The 26,929-nt window shown below is 37.1% G+C and overlaps 1 protein-coding gene across 12 annotated transcripts in view; it reads left to right on the top strand.

Annotated features, from left to right (window-relative positions):
* The window catches only part of CD46 (CD46 molecule), a 42,942-nt gene extending 16,693 nt beyond the window's left edge, over positions 1-26,249 (top strand). For 5 of the 12 annotated variants that reach the window (XM_055234587.2, XM_055234589.2, XM_055234582.1 and 2 more), the window contains 5 exons: positions 663-704; positions 14,028-14,066; positions 15,829-15,864; positions 16,375-16,438; positions 24,256-26,249. In XM_055234587.2, the coding sequence (XP_055090562.1) occupies positions 663-704; positions 14,028-14,066; positions 15,829-15,864; positions 16,375-16,438; positions 24,256-24,328 (254 nt within the window). In that variant the 3' untranslated portion in view covers positions 24,329-26,249. Of the gene's footprint in view, positions 1-662; positions 705-14,027; positions 14,067-15,828; positions 15,865-16,374; positions 16,439-20,987; positions 21,085-24,255 lie in introns of those variants that run through there. The other 7 variants (XM_063613607.1, XM_063613606.1, XM_055234590.1 and 4 more) reach the window with 5 other exon arrangements.
* Positions 26,250-26,929: the final 680 nt, after the last annotated feature.

Genomic DNA, 26,929 nt, shown 5'->3' with positions numbered 1-26,929 from the left:
TAGATCTAAATGTGTTAACATGGAGAAATGTCGAGGAAGTCCTAAGTGGAAAAGAGAAAGATGTAAATTATGTAGCATAATACTACTTACAGTTTTTAAAAAAGATACATATGTTTACCCCAAGCACATTCCTTTTTTTTTTTTTGAGACAGTCTCGCTCTGTCACCCAGGATGGTGTGCAGTGACGCGGTCTCGGCTCACTGCAACCTCCACCTCCTGGGTTCAAGCGGTCTCAGACTCCCAAGTAGCTGAGATTACAGGCGCCCACCACTATGCTGGCTAGTTTTTTGTATTTTTAGTAGAGACGGGGTTTCTCCATGATGGCCTGGCTAGTCTCGAACTCCTGACCTCAAGAGATTCACCTGCCTCGGCCTCCCACAGTGCTGGGATTACAGGCGTGAGCCACCACGCCCATCTTCACATTACTTTCATGATGGTTATCTTCTAGAATTTCCATTATAAAATACAAAGTGTAGTGAGCATTCTTGTACATACATCCTTACATACTTGTGCAAATATATATGTAGGTTAAATTCTAAGATGTGGAATTGCAAAGTTTGTAAAGTATGTGTAGTTTTCATTTTGATAAACTTAAAAAGTCAATATAAAAATTAAAGTCATAATTTTATGGTGAATTTATAAAATCAAACTTATTTTTCTAGGTCCTAGGCCTACTTACAAGCCTCCAGTCTCAAATTATCCAGGTTGGTTAAGCCTTTATCCTACTGATATTGTTAAGAATTATTTATTTATTTGTATTATACTTCAAGTTCTAGGGTACGTGTGCACAATGTGCAAGTTTGTTACATAGGTATACATATGCCATGTTGGTTTGCTGCACCCATCAACTCATCATTTATATTAGGTATTTCTCCTAATGCTATCCCTCCCCCAGCCCCCAACCCCCAACAGGCCCCAGTGTGTGATGTTCCCCACCCTGTGTCCATGTGTTCTCGTTCAACTCCCACCTATGAGTGAACATGTGGTGTTTGGTTTTCTGTCCTTGTGATAGTTTGATTAGAATGATGGTTTCCAGCTTCATCCATGTCCCTGCAAAGGACATGAACTCATCCTTTTTTATGACTGCATAGTATTCCATGGTGTATATGTGCCACATTTTCTTAATCCAGTCCATCATTGATGGACATTTGGGTTGGTTCCAAGTCTTTGCTATTGTGAATAGTGCCACAATAAACATACGTGTGCCTGTGTCTTTATAGTAGTGTGATTTATAATCCTTTGGGTATATACCCAGTAATGTGATAGCTGAGTCAAATGGTATTTCTAGTTATAGATCCTTGAGGAATCACCACACTGTCTTCTACAGTGGTTGAACTAATTTACACTCCGGCCAACAGTGTAAAAGTGTTCCTGTTTCTCTACATCCTCTCCAGCATCTGTTGTTTCCTGACTTTTTAATAATCGCCAGTCTAACTGGCGTGAGTGGTATCTTATTGTGGTTTTGATTTGCATTTCTCTGATGATCAGTGATGATGAGCATTTTTTCATATGTCTGTTGGCTGTATAAATGTCTTCTTTTGGGAAGTGTCTGTTCATATCCTTTGCCTACTTTTTGATGGTGTTGTTTTTTTCTTGTAAATTTATTTAAGTTCTTTGTAGATTCTGGATATTAGCCCTTTGTCAGATGGGCAGATTGCAAAGATTTTCTCCCATTCTGTAGGTTGCCTGTTCACTCTGATGATAGTTTCTTTTGCTGTGCAGAAGCTCTTTAGTTTAATTAGATCCCATTTGTCTATTTTGGCTTTTGTTGCCATTGCTTTTGTTGTTTTAGTAATGAAGTATTTGCCTATGCCTATGTCCTGAATGGTATTGCCTAGATTTTCTTCTAGGGTTTTTATGGTGTTAGGTCTTACATTTAAATCTTCAATCCATCTTGAGTTAATTTTTGTATAAGATGTAAGGAAGGGATCCAGTTTCAGCTTTCTACATATGGCTAGTCAGTTTTCCCAGAACCATTTATTAAATAGGGAATCCCTTCCTCATTTCTTGTTTTTGTCAGGTTTGTCAAAGATCAGATGGTTGTAGATGTGAGGTGTTATTTCTGAGGCCTCTATTCTGTTCCATTGATCTATATATCTGTTTTGGTACCAGTACCATGCTGTTTTGGTCACTGTAGCCTTGTAGTATAGTTTGAAGTCAGGTAACATGATGCCTCCAGCTTTGTTCTTTTTGCTTAGGATTGTCTTGGCTATATGGGCTCTTTTTTGATTCCATATGAACTTTAAAGTAGTTTTTTCCAATTCTGTGAAGAAAGTCAATGGTAGCTTGACGTGGATAGCATTGAATCTATAAATTACCTTGGGTAGTATGGCCATTTTCACAATATTGATTCTTCCTGTCCATGAGCATGGAATGTTCTTCCATTTGTTTGTATCCTCTTTTATTTCATTGAGCAGTGGTTTGTAGTTCTCTTTGAAGATGTCCTTCACATCCCTTGTAAGTTGGATTCCTAGGTATTTTATTCTCTTTGTAGTAATTGTGAATGGGAATTCACTCATTATTTGGCTCTCTGTCTGTTATTGGTGTATAGGAATGCTTGTGATTTTCGCACATCGATTTTGTATCCTGAGACTTTGCTGAAGTTGTTTATCAGCTTGTGGAGATTTTGGGCTGAGATGATGGGGTTTTCTAAATATACAATCATGTCATCTGCAAACAGAGACAATTTGACTTTCTCTTTTCCTTCTTGAATACCCTTTATTTCTTTCTCTTGCCTGATCGCCCTAGCCAGAACTTCCAATACTATGTTGAATAGGAGTGGTGAGAGAAGGCATCCTTGTCTTGTGCTGGTTTTCAAAGGGAATGCTTCCAGTTTTTGCCCATTCGGTATGATATTGACTGTGGGTTTGTCATAAATAGCTCTTATTATTTTGAGATATATTCCATCAGTACCTAGTTTATTGAGAGTTTTTAGCATGAAGGGCTGTTGAATTTTGTCGAAGGCCTTTTCTGCATCTATTGAGATAGTCATGTGGTTTTTGTTGTTGGTTCTGTTTATGTGATGGATTATGTTTATTGATTTGTTAATGTTGAACCAGCCTTGCATCCCAGGGATGAAGCTAACTTGATCGTGGTGGATAAGCTTTTTGATGTGCTGCTGGATTTGGTTTTCCAGTATTTTGTTGAGGATTTTTGCATCGATGTTCATCAAGGATATTGGCCTAAAATTCTCTCTTTTTGTTGTGCCTCTACCAGGCTTTGGTATCAGGATGATGCTAGCTTCCTAAAATGAGTTAGGGAGGATTCCCTCTTTTTGTATTGATTGAAATAGTTTCAAAGAAGTGGTACCAGCTCCTCTTTGTACATCTGGTTGAATTTGGCTGTGAATCCATCTGGTCCTGGACTTTTTTTGGTTGGTAGGCTATTAATTATTGCCTCAATTTCAGAACCCGTTATTGGTCTATTCAGAGGTTCAACTTTTCCTGGTTTAGTCTTGGGAGGGTGTATGTGTCCAGGAATTTATCCATTTCTTCTAGATTTTCTAGTTTATTTGCATAGAGGTGTTTATAGTATTCTCTGATGGTAGTTTGTATTTCTTTGGGATCAGTGGTGATATCCCCTTTATCATTTTTTATTGCGTCTATTTTATTATTCTCTCTTTTCTTCTTTATTATTCTTGCTAGCGGTCATTTTTGTTGATCTTTTCAAAAAACCAGCTCCTGGATTGAGTTTTTAAAGGGTTTTTTATATCTCTAACTCCTTCAGTTCTGCTCTGATCTTAGTTATTTCTTGCCTTCTGCTAGCTTTTGAATTTGTTTGCTCTTGCTTCTCTAGTTCTTTTAATTGTGTTGTTAGGATGTTGATTTTAGATCTTTCCTGCTTTGTCTTGTGGGCATTTAGTGCTATAAATTTCCCCGTACACACTGCTTTAAATGTGTCCCAGAGATTCTGGTACGTTGTGTCTTTGTTCTCGTTGGTTTCAAAGAACAACTTTATTTCAGCCTTCATTTCATTATTTACCCAGTAGTCATTCAAGAGCAGGTTGTTCAGTTTCCATGTAGTTGTGCGGTTTTGAGTGAATTTATTAATCCTGAGTTCTAATTTGATTGCACTGTGGTCTGAGAGACAGTTTGTTGTGATTTCTGTTCTTTTACATTTGCTGAAGAGTGTTTTCTCCCAATTATGTGGTCAATTTTAGAATAAGTGTGATGTGATGCTGAGAAGAATGTATATTCTGTTGATTTGGGGTGTAGAGTTCTGTAGATGATTAGTAGGTCTGCTTGGTCTAGAGCTGAGTTCAAGTCCTGGATATCCTTGTTAACCTTCTGTCTCATTGATCTGTCCAATATTGACAGTGGAGTGTTAAAGGCTGCCATTATCGTTGTGTGGGAGTCTAAGTCCTTTGTAGGTCTCTAAGGCCTTGGCTTTATGAATCTGTGTGCTCCTGTATTGGGTGCATATATATTTAGGATAGTTAGCTCTTCTTGGTGAATTGATCCCTTTACCATTATGTAGTGGCCTTCTTTGTCTCTTTTGATCTTTGTTGGTTTAATGTCTGTTTTATCAGAGACTAGAATTGCAACCCCTTCTTTTTTGTTTGTTTTTTTTTTTGCTTTCTATTTGCTTGGTAGATCTTCCTCCATCCCTTTATTTTGAGCCTATGTGCATCTTTGCACGTGAGATAGGTCTTCTGAATATAGCACACCGATGGGTCTTGAATCTTTATCCAATTTGCCAGTCTGTGTCTTTTAATTGGGGCATTTAGCCCATTTACATTTAAGGTTAATAGTGTTATGTCTGAATTTGATCCTGTCATTATGATGTTAGCTGGTTATTTTGCCCCTTAACTGATGCAGTTTCTTCATAGCATCAATGGTCTTTACCATTTGGCATGTTTTTGCAGTGGCTGGTACCGGTTGTTCCTTTCCACGTTTAGTGCTTCCTTCAGGAGCTCTTTTAAGGCAGGCCTGGTGGTGACAAAATCTCTCAGCATTTGCTTGTCTATAAACTATTTTATTTCTTCTTCACTTACGAAGCTTAGTTTGGCTGGATATGAGATTCTGGGTTGAAAATTCTTTTCTTTAAGAATGTTGAATATTGGCACCCATTCTCTTAAGGCTTGTAGGGTTTCTGCTGAGAGATCCGCTGGTAGTCGGATAGGCTTCCCTTTGTGGGTAACCTGACCTTTCTCTCTGGCTGCCCTTAACATTTTTTTCCTTTATTTCAACCTTGGTGAATCTGACGATTATGTGTCTTGGGGTTGCACTTTTCAAGGAGTATTTTTGTGGTCTTCTCTGTATTTCCTGAATTTGAATGTTGGCCTGTCTTGCTAGTTTAGGGAAGTTCTCCTGGATAATATCCTGAGCAGTGTTTTCTAACTTGCTTCCATTCTCCCCGTCACTTTCAGGTACACCAATCAAACGTAGATTTGGTGTTTTCACATAGTCCCATATTTCTTGGAGGCTTTGTTTCTTTTCACTCTTTTTTCTCTAATCTTGTCTTCTTGCTTTATTTCATTAATTTGATCTTCAATCACTGATATCCTTTCTTCCACTTAATCAAATCAGCTATTGAAGCTTGTGCATGTGTCACGAAGTTCTTGTGCCGTGGTTTTCAGCTCCATCAGGTCATTTAAGGTCTTCTCTACACTGTTTATTCAGTTAGCCATTCATCTAATCTTTTTTCAAGGTTTTTAGCTTCCTTGGATGGGTTAGAACATCTTAGCTTGGAGAAGTTTGTTATTACTGACATTGTTATTACTGACCTAAGTTATAACTAACTTACAGGTTAAGTTCCTGAAACCTACTTCTGTTAACTCATCAAACTCATTCTCTGTCCAGTTTTGTTCCCTTGCTGGTGAGGAGCTGTGATCCTTTGGAGGAGAATAGGCAGTCTGTTTTTTGGAATTTTTAGCTTTTCTGCTCTGGTTTCTCCCATCTTTGTGGTTTTATCTACCTTTGGTCTTTGATGTTGGTGACCTACAGATGGGGTTTTGGTGTGGATGTCCTTTTTGTTGATGTTGATGCTATTCCTTTCTGTTTGTTTGTTTTCCTTCCAACAGTCAGACCCCTCAGCTGCAAGTGTGTGGGAGTTTGCTGGAGGTCCACTCCAGACCCTGCTTTCCTGGGTATCACCAGCGGAGGCTGCAGAATCACAAATATTGCTGCCTGATCCTTCCTCTGGAAGCTTCGTCCCAGATGGGGCACCCACCTGTTTGAGGTGTTTGTCGGCCACTACTGGGAGGTCTTTCCCAGTCAGGCTACATGGGGGTCAGGGACCCACTTGAGGAGGCAGTCTGTCCATTCTCGAAGCTTGAATTCTGTGTTCAGAGAACCACTGCTCTCTTTAGAGCTCTCAGACAGGGACGTTTAAGTCTGTAGAAGCTGCTGTCTTTTGTTCTACTATGCCCTGCCCCCAGAAGTGGAATCTATAGAGGCATTAGGCCTTACTGAGCTGTGGTGGGCTCCGCCAGTTTGTGCTTCCAGGTCTCTTTGTTTACACTGTGAGCTACTCAAGCCTCAGCAATGGCAGACATCCCTCCCCCCATCAAGCTGCAGCATCGCAGGTCGATCTCAGACTGCTGCGCTAGCAGTGAGCAAGGTTCTGTGAGCATGGGACCTGCCGAGTCGTGCACGGGAGGGTATCTCCTGGTCTGCCAGTTGCTAAGACTGTGGGAAAAGTGCAGTATTTGGTCAGGAGTGTACTGTTTCTCCAGGTACAGTCTCTCACGGCTTCCCTTGGCTAGGACAGGGAAATCCCCCAACTCCTTGCGCTTCCCGGGTGAGGCGATGCCACGCCGTGCTTCAACTTGCCCTCCATGGGCTGCACTTACTTTGCAACCAGTCCCAGTGAGATGAACCAGGTACCTCAGTTGATAATGCAGAAATCACCTGTCTTCTGCGTCTATCTTGCTGGAGCTGCATACCGGAGCTGTTCCTATTCAGCCATCTTGGGCAAGAATTTTTTTTACTTAAAATTTTTTTAAATTAAAAACTAAAGACATATCTAAAAAAGTGTTAATTTTTAAATGATGGGTGAAAAATAATATCTTGTTTTAATTTGCATTTCTTGGTTCTTGGTTTTTAGTTGTTTTTGTTTTTATTTTTTTGAGGCAGGGTCTCACTCTGTTGCCCAGGGTGGAGTGCAGTGGTGCAACCACAGCGCACTGCAGCGTCAACCTCCTGGGCTCAGGTGATTCTCCCACCTCAGCCTCCCAGGTAGCTGGAACTACAGGCATCTGCCACCACACCCAGCTATTTTTTGTGTGTGTATTTTTTGTAGAGACAGGGTTTTGCCATGTTGCCAAGTCTCTTCTCCAACTCTTGGGCTTAAGTGATCCTCCTGCCTCAGCTTCCCAAAGTGCTAGGATTACAGGTGTGACCCACCATGCCCGGCCAATTTGCATTTCTTTAATTATCAGTGAATCTGAACTTTTTTTGATCTACATTTATTTATTCATATGCTTTGTCTGTTTTTCTGTTAGGTTTCTAAAATATTTTTCTTAGTGATTTTTGAGAGCTCATTATGAATTAAAGCCCTTTTAATATGAAGTGAACAGTTTTTTCCAGGTTCTTTTGTTTTGTCAGTTTTAAGCTTGTTATACTATTGGATATAGATTACTTTTTATAACTTTTAATTACATGAGTAGTGTATGAATATACTTTTGTAGAATTTCAAAAATTACAAAAATATGTAGAGTAAAAGATTAGTTTTATTTTTAACTCATTACCCAAGTTAATCACTGTTAATAGTTTAGGGGTTTTTTTTTAAATCTATTTTTGTACATCAACATCTTTTTTTAAAAAGTTTTATTTTAGATTTGGGGGTACATGTGAAGGTTCGTTACATAGGTAAACGTGTCACAGGGATTTGTTGTACATATTGTTTCATCACCCAGGTATTAAGCCTAGTACCCAGTAGTTATCCTTTCTGTTCTTCTTCCTACTCTTACCGTCCCCACTCAAGTATACCCCAGTGTCTGTTGTTTCCTTCTTTGTCTTCATAAGTTCTTACCATTTAGCTCCCACTTATAAGTGACAACGTGCAGTATTTGGTTTTCTGTTTCTGCATTTGTTTGATAAGGATGATAGCCTCCAGCTCCACTGATGTTCCTGCTGAAGACATGCACTCATTCTTTTTTATGGCTGCATAGTATTCCATGGTTATATGTACCACATTTTCTTTATCCAGTCTGTCATTGATGGGCATTTAGGTTGATTCCTTGTCTTTGCTATTGTGAGCAGTGCTGCAGTGAACATTCATGTGCGTGTATCTTTATGGCAGAATGATTTATATTTCTCTGGGTATATACCCAGTAATGGGATTGCTGGGTTGAATGGTAGTTCTGCTTTTAGCTCTTTGAGGAATCACCATACTGCTTCCCACAATGGTTGAACTAAATTACACTCCCACCAACAGCATATAAGTGTTCCCTTTTCTCTACAACCTCACCAGCATCTGTTATTTTTTGACTTTTTAATAATAGCCATTCTGACTGGTGTGAAATGGCATCTCACTGTGGTTTTGATTTGCATTTCTCTAATGATCAGTGATTCTGAGTTTTTTTTCTGTATGTTTGTTGGCCACATATATATCTTCTTTTGAAAAGTGTTCATGTGCTTTGCCCACTTTTTAATGGAGTTGTTTTTCTCTTTTAAATTTGTTTAAGTTCCTATAAATGCTAAATATTAGACCTTTGTCCGATGCATAGTTTGCAAAAATGTTCTCCCATTCTGTAGGTTGTCTGTTTACTCTGTTGATAGCTTCTTTTGCTGTGCAGAAGCTCTTCAATTTACTTCAATCCTACTTGTCAATTTTTGCTTGTGTTGCGATTGTTTTTGATGTCTTTGCCATGAAATCTTTGTCCGTTATTATGTCCTAGTGATATTGCCTAGGTTGTCTTCCAGGGTTTTTATAGTTTTGGGTTTTACGTGTAAATCTTTAATCCATCTTGAGTTGATTTTTGTGTATGGTGTAAGGAAGGGGTCCAGTTTCAATCTTCTGCATATGGCTAGCCAGTTATCCCAGCAGCATTTATTGAATAGGGAATCTTTTTCCCATTGCTTGTTTTTGTCAGTTCTGTGGAAGATCAGATGGTCGTTGATGTGTGGCCTTATTCCTAGGCTCTCTATTCTGTTCCATTGGTGTAAATGCCTGTTTTTATACCAGTACCATGTTGTTTTGGTTAGTGTAGCCTTGCAGTATAGTTTGAAGTCAGGTAATGTGATGCCTCCAGCTTTGTTCTTTTTGCTTAAGATTTTCTTGACTATTCAGGCTCTTTTTGGTTCTATATGAATTTTAAAATAGCTTTTTCTAGTTCTGTGAAGAATGTCATTGGTAGTTTGATAGGAATAGCATTGAATCTGTAAATTGCTTTGGGCAGTATAGCCATTTTAATGATACTGATTCTTCCATCCATGAGCATGGGATGTTTTTCCATTTGTTTGTGTCTTCTCTGATTTCTTTGAGCAGTGTTTTATAATTCTCATTGTAGAGATGTTTCACCTCCCTGGTTAGCTGTATTCCTAGGTATTTTATTCTTTTTGTAGTAATTTTGAGTGGGATTGCCTCTCTGATTTGTCTCTCAGTTTGGCTGTTGTTGGTGTATAGGAATGCTAGTGATTTTTGTATATTGAGTTTGTATCCTGCAACTTTGGTGAAGTTGTTTATCATCTGGAGCAGCTTTTAGGTCGACTATGGGGTTTTCTAAATATAGAATCATGTTGTCTGTGGACAGAGATAGTTTGACTTCCTCTCTTCCTATTTGGATGCCCTTTGTTTCTTTCTCTTGTCTGATTGCTTTGCCTAGGACCGTCAACATATTTTTATGTTAATTATACATGTAATTTGGTGTTTTTTCTTAAAAATGATGTCATGCTGTACATATTTTTCTGCAACTTGAACTTTTTCCACTTACACTCTTAGATTGTGGTTGTGTTTAGATTTATTCTCATCCTTTCTAATGATGACTTAAATATATACCATACTTTATTTAACTGTTCTCCTATCAGTGGTCATTTATATGTTCAGATGTTTTATATTAATAGGTAGTTGGATGTATTGATCTCTTCCCTAATGGCTATGACTTTGGTGTCTTTCTTACTAAAACTTTAGGTCTTCGTATGCTGAAATTATATAAAGATTTCAACCATGTGTTCTGACTTTGGTCTTTGCACTTAAATCATTAGTAAATCTGAAATTTATTCTGGTGTATATAATGAGATATATGGTTCCACCTCACCCCACCCCAGCCACCATCATCCAATAGCTAAATAGCACCATTTTTTGAGTAAGTTATCTTCTCCCCAACTGATTTGAAATGCCAGTTTGTATCATACATTGCATTCATAGGTGTTCCATCCTCTTTTCTCCTTTGAACTTTGTCCATTCTTCTATTCTTGTACCAAAAGCAAGTCTTTTTTTTTTTTTTTTTTTACTGTAGTACTATATGTTTTAATAACTGCCAGAACATTTCCTTTTCAGAAATTTCTAAGGAACTCTCATGTTATTTTTTCCAAATAAACTTTTTTTTTTTTTTTTTTTTTTTTTTTTTTTTTTTTTTTTTTGAGACGGAGTCTCGCTCTGTCGCCCAGGCTGGAGTGCAGTGGCGCAATCTCGGCTCACTGCAAGCTCCGCCTCCCGGGTTCACGCCATTCTCCTGCCTCAGCCTCTCCGAGTAGCTGGGACTACAGGCGCCCGCCACCACGCCCGGCTAATTTTTTTGTATTTTTAGTAGAGACGGGGTTTCACCGTGGTCTTGATCTCCTGACCTCGTGATCCGCCCGCCTCGGCCTCCCAAAGTGCTGGGATTACAAGCGTGAGCCACCGCGCCCGGCCCTCCAAATAAACTTTTTATCTTATCATTTTGACCATTTTAAGTTTACAATTCAGTGGCATTAAGTACACTGACATTGTTATGTAACCATCAGTACCATCCCATCTCTAGAATATTATAATCATCCCACACTGAATCTCTACTCATTAAATAGTAACTCTCCATTCCTGCCTATCCCCATCACCTGATGATAACCACTATCTACTTTTTGTTTCTGTGAATTTGCCTATTCTAGGTAAATTTATATAATTAGAATAAGTGGAGTCCACTTATATGGCATCCCACTATTTGTCCTTTTGTGTGTGGCTTATTTTACTTAGCATAATGTTTTTAAGGTTCATCTAGATCTATCTTGTGACATGAATCAGAACTTCATTCCTTTTTATGGCTGAATAATAGTTCATTATATGTATATACTATATTTCATTTATTCATTCATCTGTTGCTAGACACTTGGGTTGGTTTGTTTTTACCTTTTGGCTATTTTGAGTAATGCTGTTATAAACATAGGTGTACACATATCTGTTTGAGTTCCCATATTCACTTCTTTTAGGTATATACCTGGGAGTAGAATTGCTAGATCATAAGGGAATTCTATTTTTAATATTTTGAGGAACTGGCATACTGTCTTCCACAGTGGCTGCACCATTTTACATTCCCTCCAGCAGTGGGAACCTTTAACAAAGGTTCCGATTTTCCACATCTCCACCAACACTTATTACATTTTTTTTTAGTAATAGCCAAGTGTCTTAGTCTGTTTTGTACTGTGATAACAGAATACCACAGACTGAGTAACTTATAATGAACAGAAATTTATTTCTCACAGTTCTGGAGGCTGGGTAGTCTAATATCAAGGCATGGGCATCTGGGAGGGCCATCTTGCTTTGTCATAATGTGATGGAAGGCATCACATGGTGGAAGGGAAAAGAGACAGTGAGAGAGAGATTAAGAGGGACAAAACCATGACCTAAATAACAAACACACCCCTGCAATAATGACATTAGTCCATTCATGAAGACAGAGCCATAATGACCCAAACACCTCTTAAAGGTGCCACCCCAATAACATTACATTGACAATTAAATTTCATCATGAGTTTTGAAGGGGACATTCAAACCATAGACCATCCTAATAGATATGAAGTAGATATGCATACCAGATATGCATTTCCCTAAAAATTAGAAATGTGTTGAGAATCTTTTCATGTGCTTATTGGTCATTTGTATATCTTCTTTAGAGAAACATCTTTTTAAGTCTTGTGCCCATTTTCAAGTTGGGTTGACATTTGTTACTGAGTTTTAGGAGTTATTTATATGTTCTGGATATTACTCCCTTATCAAAAATATGATTTACAAATATTTCCTCTCATTCTGTGGATTGCCTTTTCACTCTGTTGATAGTGTCATTTGATGCGCAAAATTTGCTTTTAATTGATGAAATACAATTTTTTTCTTATCTTGCCTGGGCTTTTAGAGTCACATCCAATAAATCATAGCCAGATCCAATGTCAAGAAGCATTTCCTCTGTTTTCTTCTAAGAGTTTTATAGTTTTACCTCTTATGTTTAGGTCTCTGATCTATTTTGAGTTTATGTTTGTATATGATAAGGGTCCAGCTTCACTTTTTTTGCATGTGGATATCCAGTTTTACCAGCACCATTTGTAGAAGAGACTCCCCTTTCCCCATTTGACTGTTCTTTGTCACGCTTGTTGAAAACCATTTGACCATATATGCAGGAGTTTATTTCCGAGGTCTCTGTTCTATTCCATTGGTCTGTATGTCTGCCTTTTTGTCATTACCATTGTTTTGATTATTATAGTTTTGGAATCAGAAAGTGTGAGCCTTCTCAACTTTGCTCTTTGTTTCTAGGATTGTTTTGGCTATTTGTGGTCCCTTGAGATTTCATATGTATTTTAGAATGGATTTTTCTATTTCAGAAAAAAACAAACAAGAAATGCCATCATCAGGATTTTCATAGGGGTTGCACTGAATCTGAAGATTGCTTTGTATAGTATTGACAGTTTAAAAATACTAAATTTTTCCAATCCGTAAACACAAGTGTCTTTCCATTTATTTCTATCTTTAATTTTTTTTAGCAGTTTTGTAGTTTTCAGTGTACAAGTCTTTCACCTCCTTACTTTATTCCTAAGTATTTTTTGATGCTATTACAAATGATATTGTTTTCTTAATTTCCTTTTCAGATTATTCATTGTTAGTGTATAGAAATACAACTGAGTTTTGTATGTTCATTTTGTAACCTGCCACTTGACTGAATTCATTTATTAGTTCTAAGATTTTTGCATGTGTGTGTATATGTGGGATCCTTAGGGTTTTCTAAATAAAAGATCATGTCATCTGCAAACAGAGCGAATTTTATCTCTTCCTTTCTAATTTGAATTCCTTTTTCTTACCTAATTGCTCTGGTTAGAACTTTCAGTCCTATGTCAGATAGAAGTGGACACCCTGTCTTGTTCCTGATCTTAGGGAAAAAGCCTTCATTCATTTAACATTGAGTATGATGTTAGCTGTGGGTTTTTAATATATGGCCTTTATTATGTTGAGGAAGTTTCCTTCCATTTCAGGTCAACTCTAAAGCATTTATTTTTATTAACCCCTCTTTTTTTTTTGAGACAGAGTCTCACTCTGTTGCCAGGCTGGAGTGCAGTGGCTCTATCTCGGCTCACTGCAACCTCCGCCTCCCGGGTTCTAGCAATTCTCCTGCCTCAGCCTCCCGAGTAGCTGGGATTACAGGCATGCACTACCACACCCAGCTAATTTTTGTATTTTTTTTTTTAGTAGAGATGGGGTTTCACCATGTTGGCCAGGATGGTCTCGATCTCCTGACCTCATGATCCGCCTGCCTCAGCCTCCCAAAGTGCTGGGATTACAGGCGTGAGCCACCATGCCTGGCTAATCCCTCTATCTTTTAATTAGAATCACATTGGATTTATAGACATAATTTTGAGAAAATAGTAAAGATAAATTTGGATGTTGAACCACAGAATATTGTCACAGGAAATATGAGTGGGCAGGAAGAAAGATTATGACATTAAATATAAGTTTATAAATTTTTATGATACTACTTTGAGAAACATTAATATAGTTTATAAGGAATATTATATTTTAAGGGATTTTCTACAAAGGTGAAAAAAAAATCACCCTATGAATTTAAAGGATTTTAAGCTTTCTTTCTTTCTTTTTTTAATTTAATCTATATGTCTTCTTTTTTCTAGGATATCCTAAACCTGAGGAAGGAATACTTGACAGTTTGGGTTGGTATAGCTATCATGACAAATATAAGTGGTAGTATGTGTAGAAACGTGTAGGTAATTACAGTTTTTATGGGGGGCCCAAACATAGGATCCTTGGTAGGGTAAGATAACTTTCTTAAATGCTGTGTTTGTATGTAGGTTAAAATATATAAAACACAATTTTCTTTCCTCATTATATTGTTATTTTGTGATGGTAATCTGTAGATAAATTTTCTTTCTATTCATATCTTATATACATGAACCTTAAAGTAATCTAAGTTGGGTTTACTTTTTCTGTAACAAGCTGATTTAACACACTTGATGTAGGCTCACGCAGTTTACACAATGCATGTTAAAAAAAATGATGAAGTACAGTTGTGATATAGGCCAATAAAATATAAAGATTTCTTAATAAGTAAAAACAAAAATCTATTACCTTTCATTTCTTAAACTAGTTTATTAATGGTTAATCATTTTACATAATGCACCTTAGGCTTGTTTTTTAGTATTTGCCTTGCCTCCAAGATCTGTGGTCCAAGTGTCATTGTGCCAGTAAATCTATTGCCATCTAAAACTGTTAAACACTTGATAACTGTTTATGAGATTAGAAGAGCAGAGTTGAACATAGCACTTTATGCTTTGACTTATAGCAATTTAATAAAAGTAATGGCAGTTTAGAAGCAAAGGTACTACAGACAGAAACAGTTCTAAAAATTAAGATTTTATAGGATTATTTTGTGTTCTCTAGATAGTCAAAAATGTATGCTCAAGTTTCTCTGTATATTTTTTATCAATGTGCACTGGTGTTTCATTTATTATGGGAATCCTATTGGTATTTAGGAGTATGTCTTAATTTTGGGGCAGGGCAGAGTATGGAAGTAGAGAGGATGGGAAGGGGATTGATAAGATAAAGTATTGTTTGTGAAGACTTTATAAATACCATCTAGGTGATAGAATAATAGAAATTTATTTATGACTCACTCTACAGATCACTTTTGGAGGAAAAAATACAAATTAAATGTCTACCAAAATAATAAGAAAAGACAGAATGACTATTGAACTAAACCAACTCTCATGGGATAATACTTTTCAAAAATCATTTTCCTTTACTATAGTGAATTCTAATTATTCTAATAACTTTACTGCTTAATAACCTGATGTGGTAGCTATAGAGAAAAACAATGAAAAAGGAGGTTCCCATTAAGAGTTTCACAAGTGGAACCCTTAACCTGGAAACTGGTTAGAAGGGTTCTGTGATCAAAATGACCTGGATGCCCTAGCAGTCATGCTAAAACTATATAAAAAATTTTTTTTTTCCTCTGTGGTCTTGTATTAGTCCATTCTCAATGCTGTTGTAAGGAACAGTCTGAGACTGGGTAATTCATAAAGGAAAGGGATTTAACTGACTCACAGTTCTGCAGGGCTGAGGAGGCCCCAGGAAACTTATAATCATGGAGAAAGGGGAAGCAAACACATTCTTCTTCACATGATGGCAGGAAGGAGAAGTATGAGAACCAAGTGAAGGTGGAAGCTGCTTACAAAACCATCAGATCTCATGAGAACTTACTGTCATGAGAACAGCATGGGGGAAACTGCCTCCATGATTCAATTACCTCTCATGGGGTCCCTCCCACAACACGTGGGGATTATGGGAATTGCGATTCAAGATGAGATTTGGGTGGGGACACAGCTAAACCATATCAAGTGTTTAGATGATCTGATTGAAATAAATGCTATCTGGAGATCCACGTGTTCAACGTCTTTGAACTGTTTTCTTTCTCAGATGATTGGGTCATTGCTCTGATTGTTATTGCCATAGGTAAGTATCACAGATTTTGACACCACTTAAGTCAAAAAATTATTGTGAAGACATGCATTTTAAAAATAGTTTTTCAGTTTCTATAGTTTTTTCAGCTTTTAAATTGGTTAAACCGATTTAGGAAAACCTGACATTTTATTTGATATACTTACTACCTACCTTGTGTTAGTGATTTTATATACTGTTATATTCTGTATATTTACTTAGTAACAAAGCCTAAGTAATACATATTTTCTCAAGATGATCAGTAATATTAGTTGGCTTCCCAAATGTGCTTTTGATAGTTTTCTAAATTAAGCAAGGACTTTTCTCTGACTTATACGGACTGTGTAAGTGATTATGGGGAGTTGGATTTAGATAGCAAAGAGTCTGGATGGAATATAAATGTGTAGGTGCTTAAATAACATTTGACCACTGAAATGTAACCAACATTTATTTCTTCTGCTAGATGTTGAATCTTGGTGATTAGTTTTCAGAATTACATGTCATTTGTTTCCTGGTTTCTTGTAGTTGTTGGAGTTGCAGTAATTTGTGTTGTCCTGTACGGATATCTTCAAAGGAGGAAGAAGAAAGGGTAAATTAAAGCATATTTCTTCTAACTTCTTGGTCCTTCTTATACTTAACATGCTTTTGTGCAGCTTAAGTTTGTAATCTGTATTGCATGCTATCTTTTTTTTAAAAAAAAATGCCTGCATTAGTGTGTCCTACCAATTGCATTTCTTTGCTAAAAATATTTTCAGCTACTTCTAACATCGCTGCAACATAAAAACATCTGTGCAGATTTCTTACAGCTATTATGACTTTAAGAAAAATTTCTCTTGGATTTGAGGTTTAAGTTATTTAGCAAATCATGGACCACTCACTATGAGGCCTTCTCTACCCTACTCCCTATTTCCAAAATTGCACTAATGGCCAAAATTAAATTTAAAGTATTTCACTGTGGAGACTTTGACAGTTGTATTCACTGGAATTTTTATAATGAAAGTTTCCACTTGTCTATATAGCTTAGCTAGTTGCAAGAAGCTATGTAGGCATCTCATTTAAATACCCAATTTGGTGTCTTTTCATTTAATGTTGTTATTTATACATGTTAAACTGGGGGATTCAAAACAACACTATCCGATTTCCCTCTTATGTTCTCTGAATTTACCAGATTGCAGTAAAACTGATGGGGTTAAAGTTGCTGAGAGGGGTTAGATTTATAAGGTACCTCAATTAACTGTGTGTCTTTTAATATATAAAAATGTAAAAAGTGAGTAGGCTTAGAATAGAAGAAAAATGTACAAGTACATATCTTCTAAAGAAAATAGGGTTTTTAAACATCAAACTCAAATTTTAGTTAAAGAGCTTACAATTTAACAAGACTTAGAATGAATCCTGGAACATAGACTAAGATTAGGTGCTTTGAAATTTCTGAAAGATAATATACGTTCATTTTTATTGATTTTTAAAAAATGTTTTCCCCTGTAGTTTTAGAAATAGCTTTGAAATCAAACCTAATAATTTTAAGACTTTTGGTACTCATGGTTTTATGATATATATTCCTTTTATACTGATCATCAGGTTTGGGCTAAGTCATAAAAGTACATTCTTTACTCATAAGGAACTCAAACTTTTTTCATATTACTTGGTTATCTTTTTAAATACCCATAATCCCTTCACTTGAATCTTAAATCTTGTATTTATGGAACACGATATGCGTATTTGATTTATCTATCAGTTGTATATTTTAAAAGTTACATATCTGCAACATGAGTACAAAATATTATCAATGGAATATTTTTACAAATCCATAAGGTTTGTGTAGAAACAAGTTCTAAAGAAAACAAAACAAAGTCGCATTCTGCTTATTTTCGTTCTTTGTCTAAAATATTACTGCATCAGAATTTTTAAAGGTTCCTTGACAAGTATTAATCAAATTCTCTCTAGCTAGCAGTTAATTTTTGTTGTTGTTGTTGTTGTTGTTGTTGTTTTTTACGGAGTCTTGCACTGTCACCCAGGGTGGCGTGCAATGGCGTGATCTCAGCTCACCGCAACCTTGTTCTCGCGGGTTCAAGGGATTCTCTGCCTCAGCCTCCCAAGTAGCTGGGATTACAGTCGTGCACCACCACCACCGGCTAATTTGTTGTACCTGTACTAGAGATGGGGTTTCACCAGGTTGGTCAGGCTGGTCTTGAACTCCTGACCTCAGGTAATCCACCCACCTTGGCCTCCCAAGGTGCTAGGATTACAGGCATGAGCCACCGTGCCCCGCCTTAATGGGTCTTTTAAAGCTGAACAGTTATCTGTTACACTCCCAAATGAAAGGTTCAATAACAGTAGTGAACTGAGATTCCAAAATTAATTTGTCCAGTGATTTTTTTAAAGCCCATATTTTACAGCATAGGGTCCAACCGACAATTGCCATTATTAAAATTTTAAAATATTTTGGGAAGGTATGATATCTTTAGCCAATGCAACATAATTAATCCTGCAAATAGTAGCACAACTTGAGGAAAAATAGTCCAGAAAATGGTGTGAGAGAGGAAACTCCTAATTGCCTTTGAACTTTAAAATATAAACTGCATGGGAATCTTTTAGAATAGATGTTGCCCTTTTTATGACAGGAACATACTCGATTGGAAATTCAGCATATGTAATGGCTGAATCCAAAGCTAGGGTCTCTTTATGGATCTATTATTTTGTAGTTCCATGTTATTTTGATAGCTGAACTGAATGTGAGGGTGGTTTATCTTTCTTCTTCAGAGTCTAGAGCAATGCTTCTCTAACTTTAATGTGCACATTAGTCACCTGGAAATCTGTTAAAGTACAGATTCTAATTCATTGGGTTTGGGGTGGAGCCTGAGACCCTGCCTGTCTAGTGAGCTCCCAGCGCTGATGCTGCTGCTGTGCCTGGGCTACACTGACCAGGGTGTTGGCCACTACTGATGTGCCCATATTGTTGAAGTCTGAAGAAACACTATGAAGCTTATTGGCAAATTTTTCTAATATTTAAGATAATTGAAGTTTTTAAGATTCCTCATCCCTGTGTATCCTTAAAAAAAGGCTATGATGTAATAAATAGTACTTGGCTTTTCTTACCTTTTTTAACTCTTAAAAAACAAAGATTTCCAGCCGGGCGCGGTGGCTCACGCCTATAATCCCAGCACTTTGGGAGGCCAAGGCGGGCAGATCACGAGGTCAGGAGATCAAGACCATCCTGACTAACACAGTGAAACCCCATCTCTACTAAAAATACAAAAAAAAATTAGCTGGGTGCGGTGGCAGGCACCTGTAGTCCCAGCTACTCGGGAGGCTGAGGCAGGAGAACGGCATGAACCCCGGAGTCGGAGCTTGCAGTGAGCGAGATTGCGCCACTGCACTCCAGCCTGGGTGACGGAGTGAGACTCCGTCTCAAAAACAGAAAACAAAAAACAAAACACAAAAAACCCCCAAAGATTTCCATTATTTTCTTTGCACTGTTTAATGTCCATAATCTTGTCCCCCTAGATTGGCTGTTGTGGCCTTAGAAACTTCTTATAAAGACTATAAAATGTCTGGAGGTACTTCTCCACTTCCGGGGGTAACTGGAAGCAGGCTAGCAGGCATAAATAATCTCAAATTGCTGTTAAAGCCTGGCACAAAATGTATTTGTTGTAAACTGGTATTTATGATGATTTGGGAACATAATTACTCTTCTGCAGCCTTCATCTCAAAATACAAAAATAGTATAAGTAGTCATTTTAAGATCATCCAACATCATTTACATTACTTGATAAAAAGTGGGCAAAAGGCTAAAGTATTCTGCCGCTTTTCTGTTTCATAGCTCTCAGCTAAGAACAGTATAGGATACCAGTGGGTCCGAAACAGGTCCCATCCACATGCTCCCTCCTTTTCCCTTCCCGTTTCCTTTCTTTACTAATTCTTCTACCATACTTTTTAGTCTTGGAAGCCACAGCCCTGTCTTTGCTACTGCTTGAGTCCTGTATTGCATGCCATGACTGTGCTTCTGAACAACAGATGCCTTTCGTTTACATAAATATTTAAGTAATGATTTTTTTAAAATGCATGATTATTTTTTAACTCTAAGCGTCCCTGGATAAGTGACAGTTTGGCTAAGTTAGTGAAAATTATTTGCATAATTTATATATTCATTACCTGTGACAAATAGTTTTTCCTTTTTTCCATTAATGGTATTTATTATTTTGTGTAACCTAAACTGACTTTTAATGTTACATTAATATTGACTGACCCAATTTATTAAAAATAGTGGTCAATTCAGGTAATTGGGGCATATAGTGACATGGGGCAAAAAAAGGATCAAATTAACTTAAATGTTTTTCTAGTTGGCTGTTAAATTCTTGAGCATTTAACCCTTCAAAAAATTTTGAGCAACTATAAAAATGTTTTGTAATTAGTTTAGAAAGCATCCTTACAAAATTAGATCCATCTCAGAAATATGAGACGCCATGTAATACGAAGTTCTGCAAGGGTGTCTCCTCAGGTTGAAAACAGATGTGCCACAGGAAGAAACTTCTTAAAGTCCAGAGACATCTGAAAATACATGACGTCGTAAAGTTGATTTCTAGATAATATTACATGGATTTGATACATACTCAATGTATTCCCTCAAAATTGAGGGTGTTAGGCCGGGTTTAGTGGCTCACACCTGTAATCCCAGCAACTTCGTGAGGCTGAGGCAGGCCGATGGCTTGAGCTCAGGAGTTTGAGATCAGCCTGGGCAACATAGTGAGATGCTGTCTCTTGGAAAAAAAAAAAAAAAAAAAATCAAGAATGCTAGAGACCAGTACCATTTCTCCCCAACAATCTGTTATTCCTTGAAAACATTTTGACATGAATCACTTCATGCAAAATGGCTTCAAAGATAAACATATTAAACAGGAATTTCCAGTCTGTTTATCTGCTGGATGATCTATATGACTTCAAAGTTCAAGTAGCTTCTAGCACAAAATTCATGTTTCCAGTCCTTCAGTGAGAATGAGAAAGTCTTAAGTTATGAACCTAATTCTCAGCTTTCCTGCTATTCTCTTACACTGGATTTTATCCCACTTGTTATGCTACTCATGTTTCTTTTTGGTTTGAAGTCACTATTTTATTCAGCCCTTTTCCCTTCTTCTGTTCAGCACATACCTAACTGATGAGACCCACAGAGGAGTAAAATTTACTTCTCTCTGAGAAGAAGAGATGAGAGAAAGGTTTGCATTTATCATTAAAAGGTATCTGTTTTCTGTTGTTTATTTTCAGATGTCCTTTCTTTTGAAAAATATTCAGTGGATATATAGATATCAATAACCTGAGCAAAGAGATACTGGCAGTAAATATCAAAGAGGAAATTTACATTCCTGTTCCCTTTGCTAAATTATTGATGTTTTCTTATACCATTCCCTTTGAAAACATAATGTGTACTGACAGGCTTCTGCTTTGACGTAGGCTTTAAATAGAGTTATGTTCCCCTAGTCCTTTTATCAGACTATCTCACTTCTTCTACCTTATAAAACAGCTGTGAATCCAAGAGTAAGAATTTGTGAGCCAGCTGGGAAATAACCACAGAATCAACTCATTTTAAGTGCAAGGAGGAAAAATGCCCTTTTATAGAAACCAAAATATATTTTACTTAGTTTTGTAAATTTATTCAATTCCAACATATAAATAACTCTGTAAAGACATTTTATCAGTTTCCCTGGGCTGGGATATTTTTAGTATATCAAAGGAAAACAAAAAAGTCCTCAGATTTTGAAAAGTAATGGATTGCATTGCCTTAAACCCTTGGACCCTGTCCACCTTCTGTCTTCGAACTGAATTGGAATTATTCCTCTGTTTGTGCTAGAATGTGTGTCCGCAGAGCTGGGAAGAGAGGGAGATACATATCCCACCTCTTATAATATGAGGCCCTAACCTAGGTTATAATCAAAAGTTTGGGAGCAGGATCTACAAAGGCCAGCTGGAAGGACAATTTCTTAGTAAAAGCAAGGTGGTGTCTTTGGTCACAGGAGGAAAAGGAAAGACAAAACATACCAACCAGAATTGGCATTCTGGGCCTACCCAGTCCTATATACAGTAGTTCCTCCTTATCCACGGGGGATACATTCCAAGACCTCTAGTGGTTGCCTGAAACCTGGGAGAGTACTAAACCTTATATGTACTGTTTTCTCTTATACATATATACCTATGATCATTCAATTTATAAATTAGGCACAGTAGGAGATTAACAGCAATAACTAATAATATCAAACAATTATAAAAATATGCCAGCATCACTACTCTTGTGCTCTGGGGCCACTGAGTAAAATAAGGGTTACTTAACCACAGGTACTGTGATACTGTGACGGTCAATCTGATAACCAAGACAGCTATTGAATAACAGGCACATAGTGTCCACAGCGTGGGTATGCTGGACGAAGGGATGATTTATATCCCGGGAGGGATGGAGTGGGACAGTGTGAGATTTCATCATGATACTCAGAATGGCACACAATCTAAAACGTAGTTCTGTAATTTTCCATTTAATATTTTTGACCGTATTTGACTATGGGTAACTGAAACCGTGCAAAGTGAAACCATGGATAAGGGAGGCCTACTATACCTTCTTAGTCTCTTAGAACACTTTTGAGGCTAAAGCCAACTAGGAAAATAGTTTTTAGACTCTCTCTGAGCTTCAGGATATCTGTAAACATTTGAAGATAATTTAATGAATGCTGTAGTTAATATTTTGCTATCTTCAAAATAGCTTCATTGTTATATCCAATAAATGTTTCTTTAAACTTATGTTAATGCCTTTTGTCTTTGGCATAGATTGGATTTTTATTTAAAACTTTATTTAAAGAAAGAGATTCTACTACTATGGGAAAAAAATATTTACTTAGAAAAATATAGTGGTGGCCAGGCCTGGTGGCTCACACCTATAATCCCAGCACTTTGGGAGGCCGAGGCGGGCGGATCACTTAAGGTTTGAGACCAGCTTGGCCAACATGGTGAAACCCTGTTTTTACTAAAAATACAAACATTAGCTGGGCATGGTGGTGCACACCTGTAATCCCAGCTACTCAGGAGGCTGAGGCACAAGAATTGTTTGAACCTGGGAGGAGGAGGTTGCAGTGAGCCAAGATCACACCACACTGCACTCCAGCCTGGGTGACAGAGCAAGACTCTGTCTCAAAATAAAAAAAAAAGAAAAGAAAAGAAAAATATAGTGGTCTTGGAGAATTCAGTGACAGGCCAAACAAGTCTGTCATCACAACAGTCCTTAGGGAACTGCAGTATTATAAGTATAGTAATGACACAGTGGAGAACCATAATGATGGCCTCCCCGACAAAGAACAAACCCATTTATGCCTGAGGTTGCAATTTTTTGAATTTTTGCAGTCAGACCCTGGCGATGACCTTGAGCAGTAGGAGATAAATTCCACATGCTTAGCTTTCCAATAATGGAACACTAGGCATAAATGGGTTATTAAAGTATCCAAAATTAACATGCTTAGCTGTGACATTGGAAAGGCAATGTGTTTGCTGTGGCACACATACTAGTAAATAATGACTGGTCCAAATTTGATTTTCATTTGTCTATTAAAGTCAATTTACTAAGGCAGGGAGGGCCCAGAGCTGTGCTGTCCAATTCAGTATTCAATAGCCATGTGTGACTGCTAAGGACTTCCAAAGTGGCTAGTCCAATGTCAGGTATGCTGCAAGTGTCAAACACACACTGGATTTCAAAGACTAAGCCAAAAAAATGTAAAATACATCTCAATATTTTGGTTATACTCGGTTAAAGAAAATAAAATTATTTTTGCCTTTTTATGTTTTTAAAAGTGGCTTCTGGAAAACTTTAAATTACTTGTATGACTGGCATCATCTATCTTTGGCCAGCACTAGACTAGAATAATAGGTTTTACAAAGATGTCTATTGTTATACTAAAAGTGTGATGTAAACTTTAGTTATTTAGGAGACTCTTAGTGGAATACATGATTTTCTTGACAGTGAGGGGTAGATGAGGCATCACATACTTGAACACTTAGAACCACTATCTTTTTAAAGGTTCTGTGCCAGAGCTACAGCTTTAAAATGGAGGGATCAGGAAAGCATGCGTTTGTCTTTCCCATTGGCCCTACATCAAAATGAGGACATAGTTACTAAGTACTTTGTATGCTACTGCTCTATTTCTTGTTTTGGAGGGGATCAAAAATATAAGACAGGGATAAAGGAAGGTTTTTTTTTTTTTTACAGTGAGACCAGTTGAACATTTGAAATTATTTTAAAAGAATAATTTATTTCCCAGGTTGGCGGCTCATTACTGTATTTTTTTAATTGTTCATTTTCTGAATAGGCTTCTGGAATTTAATTTCTATACTTAATTATATTTATCTTTGACATGATCTTTATACCTTGGTTTGCAGGAAAGCAGATGGTGGAGCTGAATATGCCACTTACCAGACTACATCGACCGCTCCAGCAGAGCAGAGAGGCTGAATGGATTCCACAACCTGGTTTGCCAGTTCATCTTTTGACTCTATTAAAATCTTCAATAGTTGTTATTCTCTGGTTTCACTCTCATAAGTGCAACTGTGGCTTAACTAACTTTCCAATGTGGTTTGAATGTAGGTAGCATCCTTTGATGCTTCTTTGAAACGTGTATGAATTTGGGTATGAACAGATTGCCTGTTTTCCCTTAAATAACACTTAGACTTATTGGACCAGTCAGCACAGCATGCCTGGTTGTATTAAAGCAGGGATATGCTGTATTTTATAAAATTGACAAAGTTAGAGAAATATAGTTCACAATGAAATTGTATTTTCTTTGTAAAGAAAGTGGCTTGAAATCTTTTTTGTTCAAAGATTAATGCCAACTCTGAAGATTATTCTTTCACCAACTATAGAATGTATTTTATATATCGTTCATTGTAAAAAGCCCTTATGAATATGTGTATGCTACTTTGGCTCTTGTGCATTAAAAACAAGAACACTGAAAATTGGGAATATGCACAAGCTTGACTTCCTTAACGAAGAATATTATTGAAAAATTCTCTAAAAGTTAATAGGGTAAATTCTCTATTTTTTGTAATGTGTTTGGTGATTTCAGAAAGCTAGAAAGTGTATGTGTGGCATTTGTTTTCACTTTTTAAAACATCCCTAACTGATCGAATATATCAGTAATTTCAGAATCAGATGCATCCTTTCATAAGAAGTGAGAGGTCTCTGACAGCCGTAACAGGAGTGCCACTTCATGGTGTGATGTGAACACTGTAGCCTTGTGGTTTTCCCAAAGAGAACTCCATATGTTCTCTTAGGTTGAGTGACCCACTCTGAATTCTGGTTACATGTGTTTTTCTTTCCCTCCTTAAATAAAGAGCGGGGTTAAACATGCCCTCTAAAAGTAGGTGGTTTTGAAGAGAATAAATTCATCAGATAACCTCAAGTCATGTGAGAATCTTAGTCCATTTACATTGCCTTGGCTAGTAGAAGCCTCTTATCTATGTATGTGTCTTACGTCATCTCCTAAAAGGCGGAGTACAAAGTAAGCCACGTATCTCAAGAAGGTAACTTCACTTTGTCTATTTGCTATTGATTGTACCAAGGGATGGAAAAAGTAAATATAGCTCAGGTAGCACTTTATACTCAGGCAGATCTCGGCCCTCTACTGAGTCCCTTAGCCAAGCAGTTTCTTTCAAAGAAGCCAGCGGGCGAAAAGCAGGGACTGCCACTGCAATTCAGATCACACTGCTAAAAGTTGTGTTTTGAAATTTTATGTTTAGTTGCACAAATTGGGTCAAAGAGACGTTGCCTTGAGGAAGATATGATTGGAGAATCAAGAGTGTAGAAGAATAAATACTGTTTTACTGTCCAAAGACATGTTTATAGTGCTCTGTAAATGTTCCTTTCCTTTGTAATCTCTGGCGAGATGCTTTAGGAAGATAAAAGTTTGAGGACAACAAACAGGAATTCTGAATTAAGCACAGAGTTGAAGTTTATACCCGTTTCACATGCTTTTCAAGAATGTCGCAATTAGTAAGAAGCAAAGAATGGTGTTTTTTAGAAACCTAATTGAAGTATATTCAACCAAATACTTTAATGTATAAAATAAATATTACACAATATACTTTTATAGCAGTTTCTGCTTCACATTTGATTTTTTCAAATTTAATATTATATTAGAGATCTATATATGTATAAATATGTATTTTGTCAAATTCGTTACTTAAATATATAGAGACCAGTTTTCTCTGGAAGTTTGTTTAAATGACAGAAGCATATATGAATTTAAGAAAATTTTTTAAGCTGCAAAAATCTATTTGCTATAAAATGAGAAGTCTCACTGATAGAGGTTCTTTATTGCTCATTTTTTTCAAAAATGGACTCTTGAAATCTGTTAAAATAAAATTGTACATTTGGAGATGTTTCATGATGATGTGTTTATTTCTAGTGGGTTTTGTCTCAAATTGAAGTATGTTTCTAACTGGGCCCATCTTCTAACCATTCCACTCCCACAGCCATTCCTCCTGTCCCTCCTAGCTCAGACCCTTAAGTATCCCCAGGCTTCTCCACTCCCACCAACCCATCACATAAATACTGCACAGAGATATCCAGTGACATCACATTACCTACTGGATGAAGTCCTTTTACAATTAAATCCCAACTTTCTTCCCCAAGCCTTTTCTATTGCACTTCTTCAAATAACCTACTCTGAGTCAAGCCTGACCATTTCCCCTGTGCTTTCTGCTGTATTCCTTGTTCACTGTTGCTTGAAACACCTACTGTCCTGTTGCCCAGCTCAGATATTACCCTTCATGAAACTGTGCCTGATTTCTGCCCAGCTCTTAGTCTTTATTATTACCTAACCTTGGGATAGCCACATTTAAGCATCTATATATACATGTGTCCAGTAGAAGATACATCTTCTGCATCCTATTAACGCATATGTAGAGCTAAATAAAAACCCAAGTCCCAACAAAGTATAAAATTTATGTAACTAGTAGGATTTGGTTGTTTCTGCAAAAATCATTGTTGCTCTCTCTGCAGATTTGAATTAAGTCGGATTGCTAAATTTCTCAGAGCAGGCTTCAGTGTTTCTCA

This window comes from Symphalangus syndactylus, chromosome 19 (genome assembly GCF_028878055.3).
Source record: "Symphalangus syndactylus isolate Jambi chromosome 19, NHGRI_mSymSyn1-v2.1_pri, whole genome shotgun sequence".
Taxonomy (NCBI): Eukaryota; Metazoa; Chordata; class Mammalia; order Primates; family Hylobatidae; genus Symphalangus; species Symphalangus syndactylus.
This window is presented reverse-complemented; position numbering and strand designations above follow the sequence as displayed.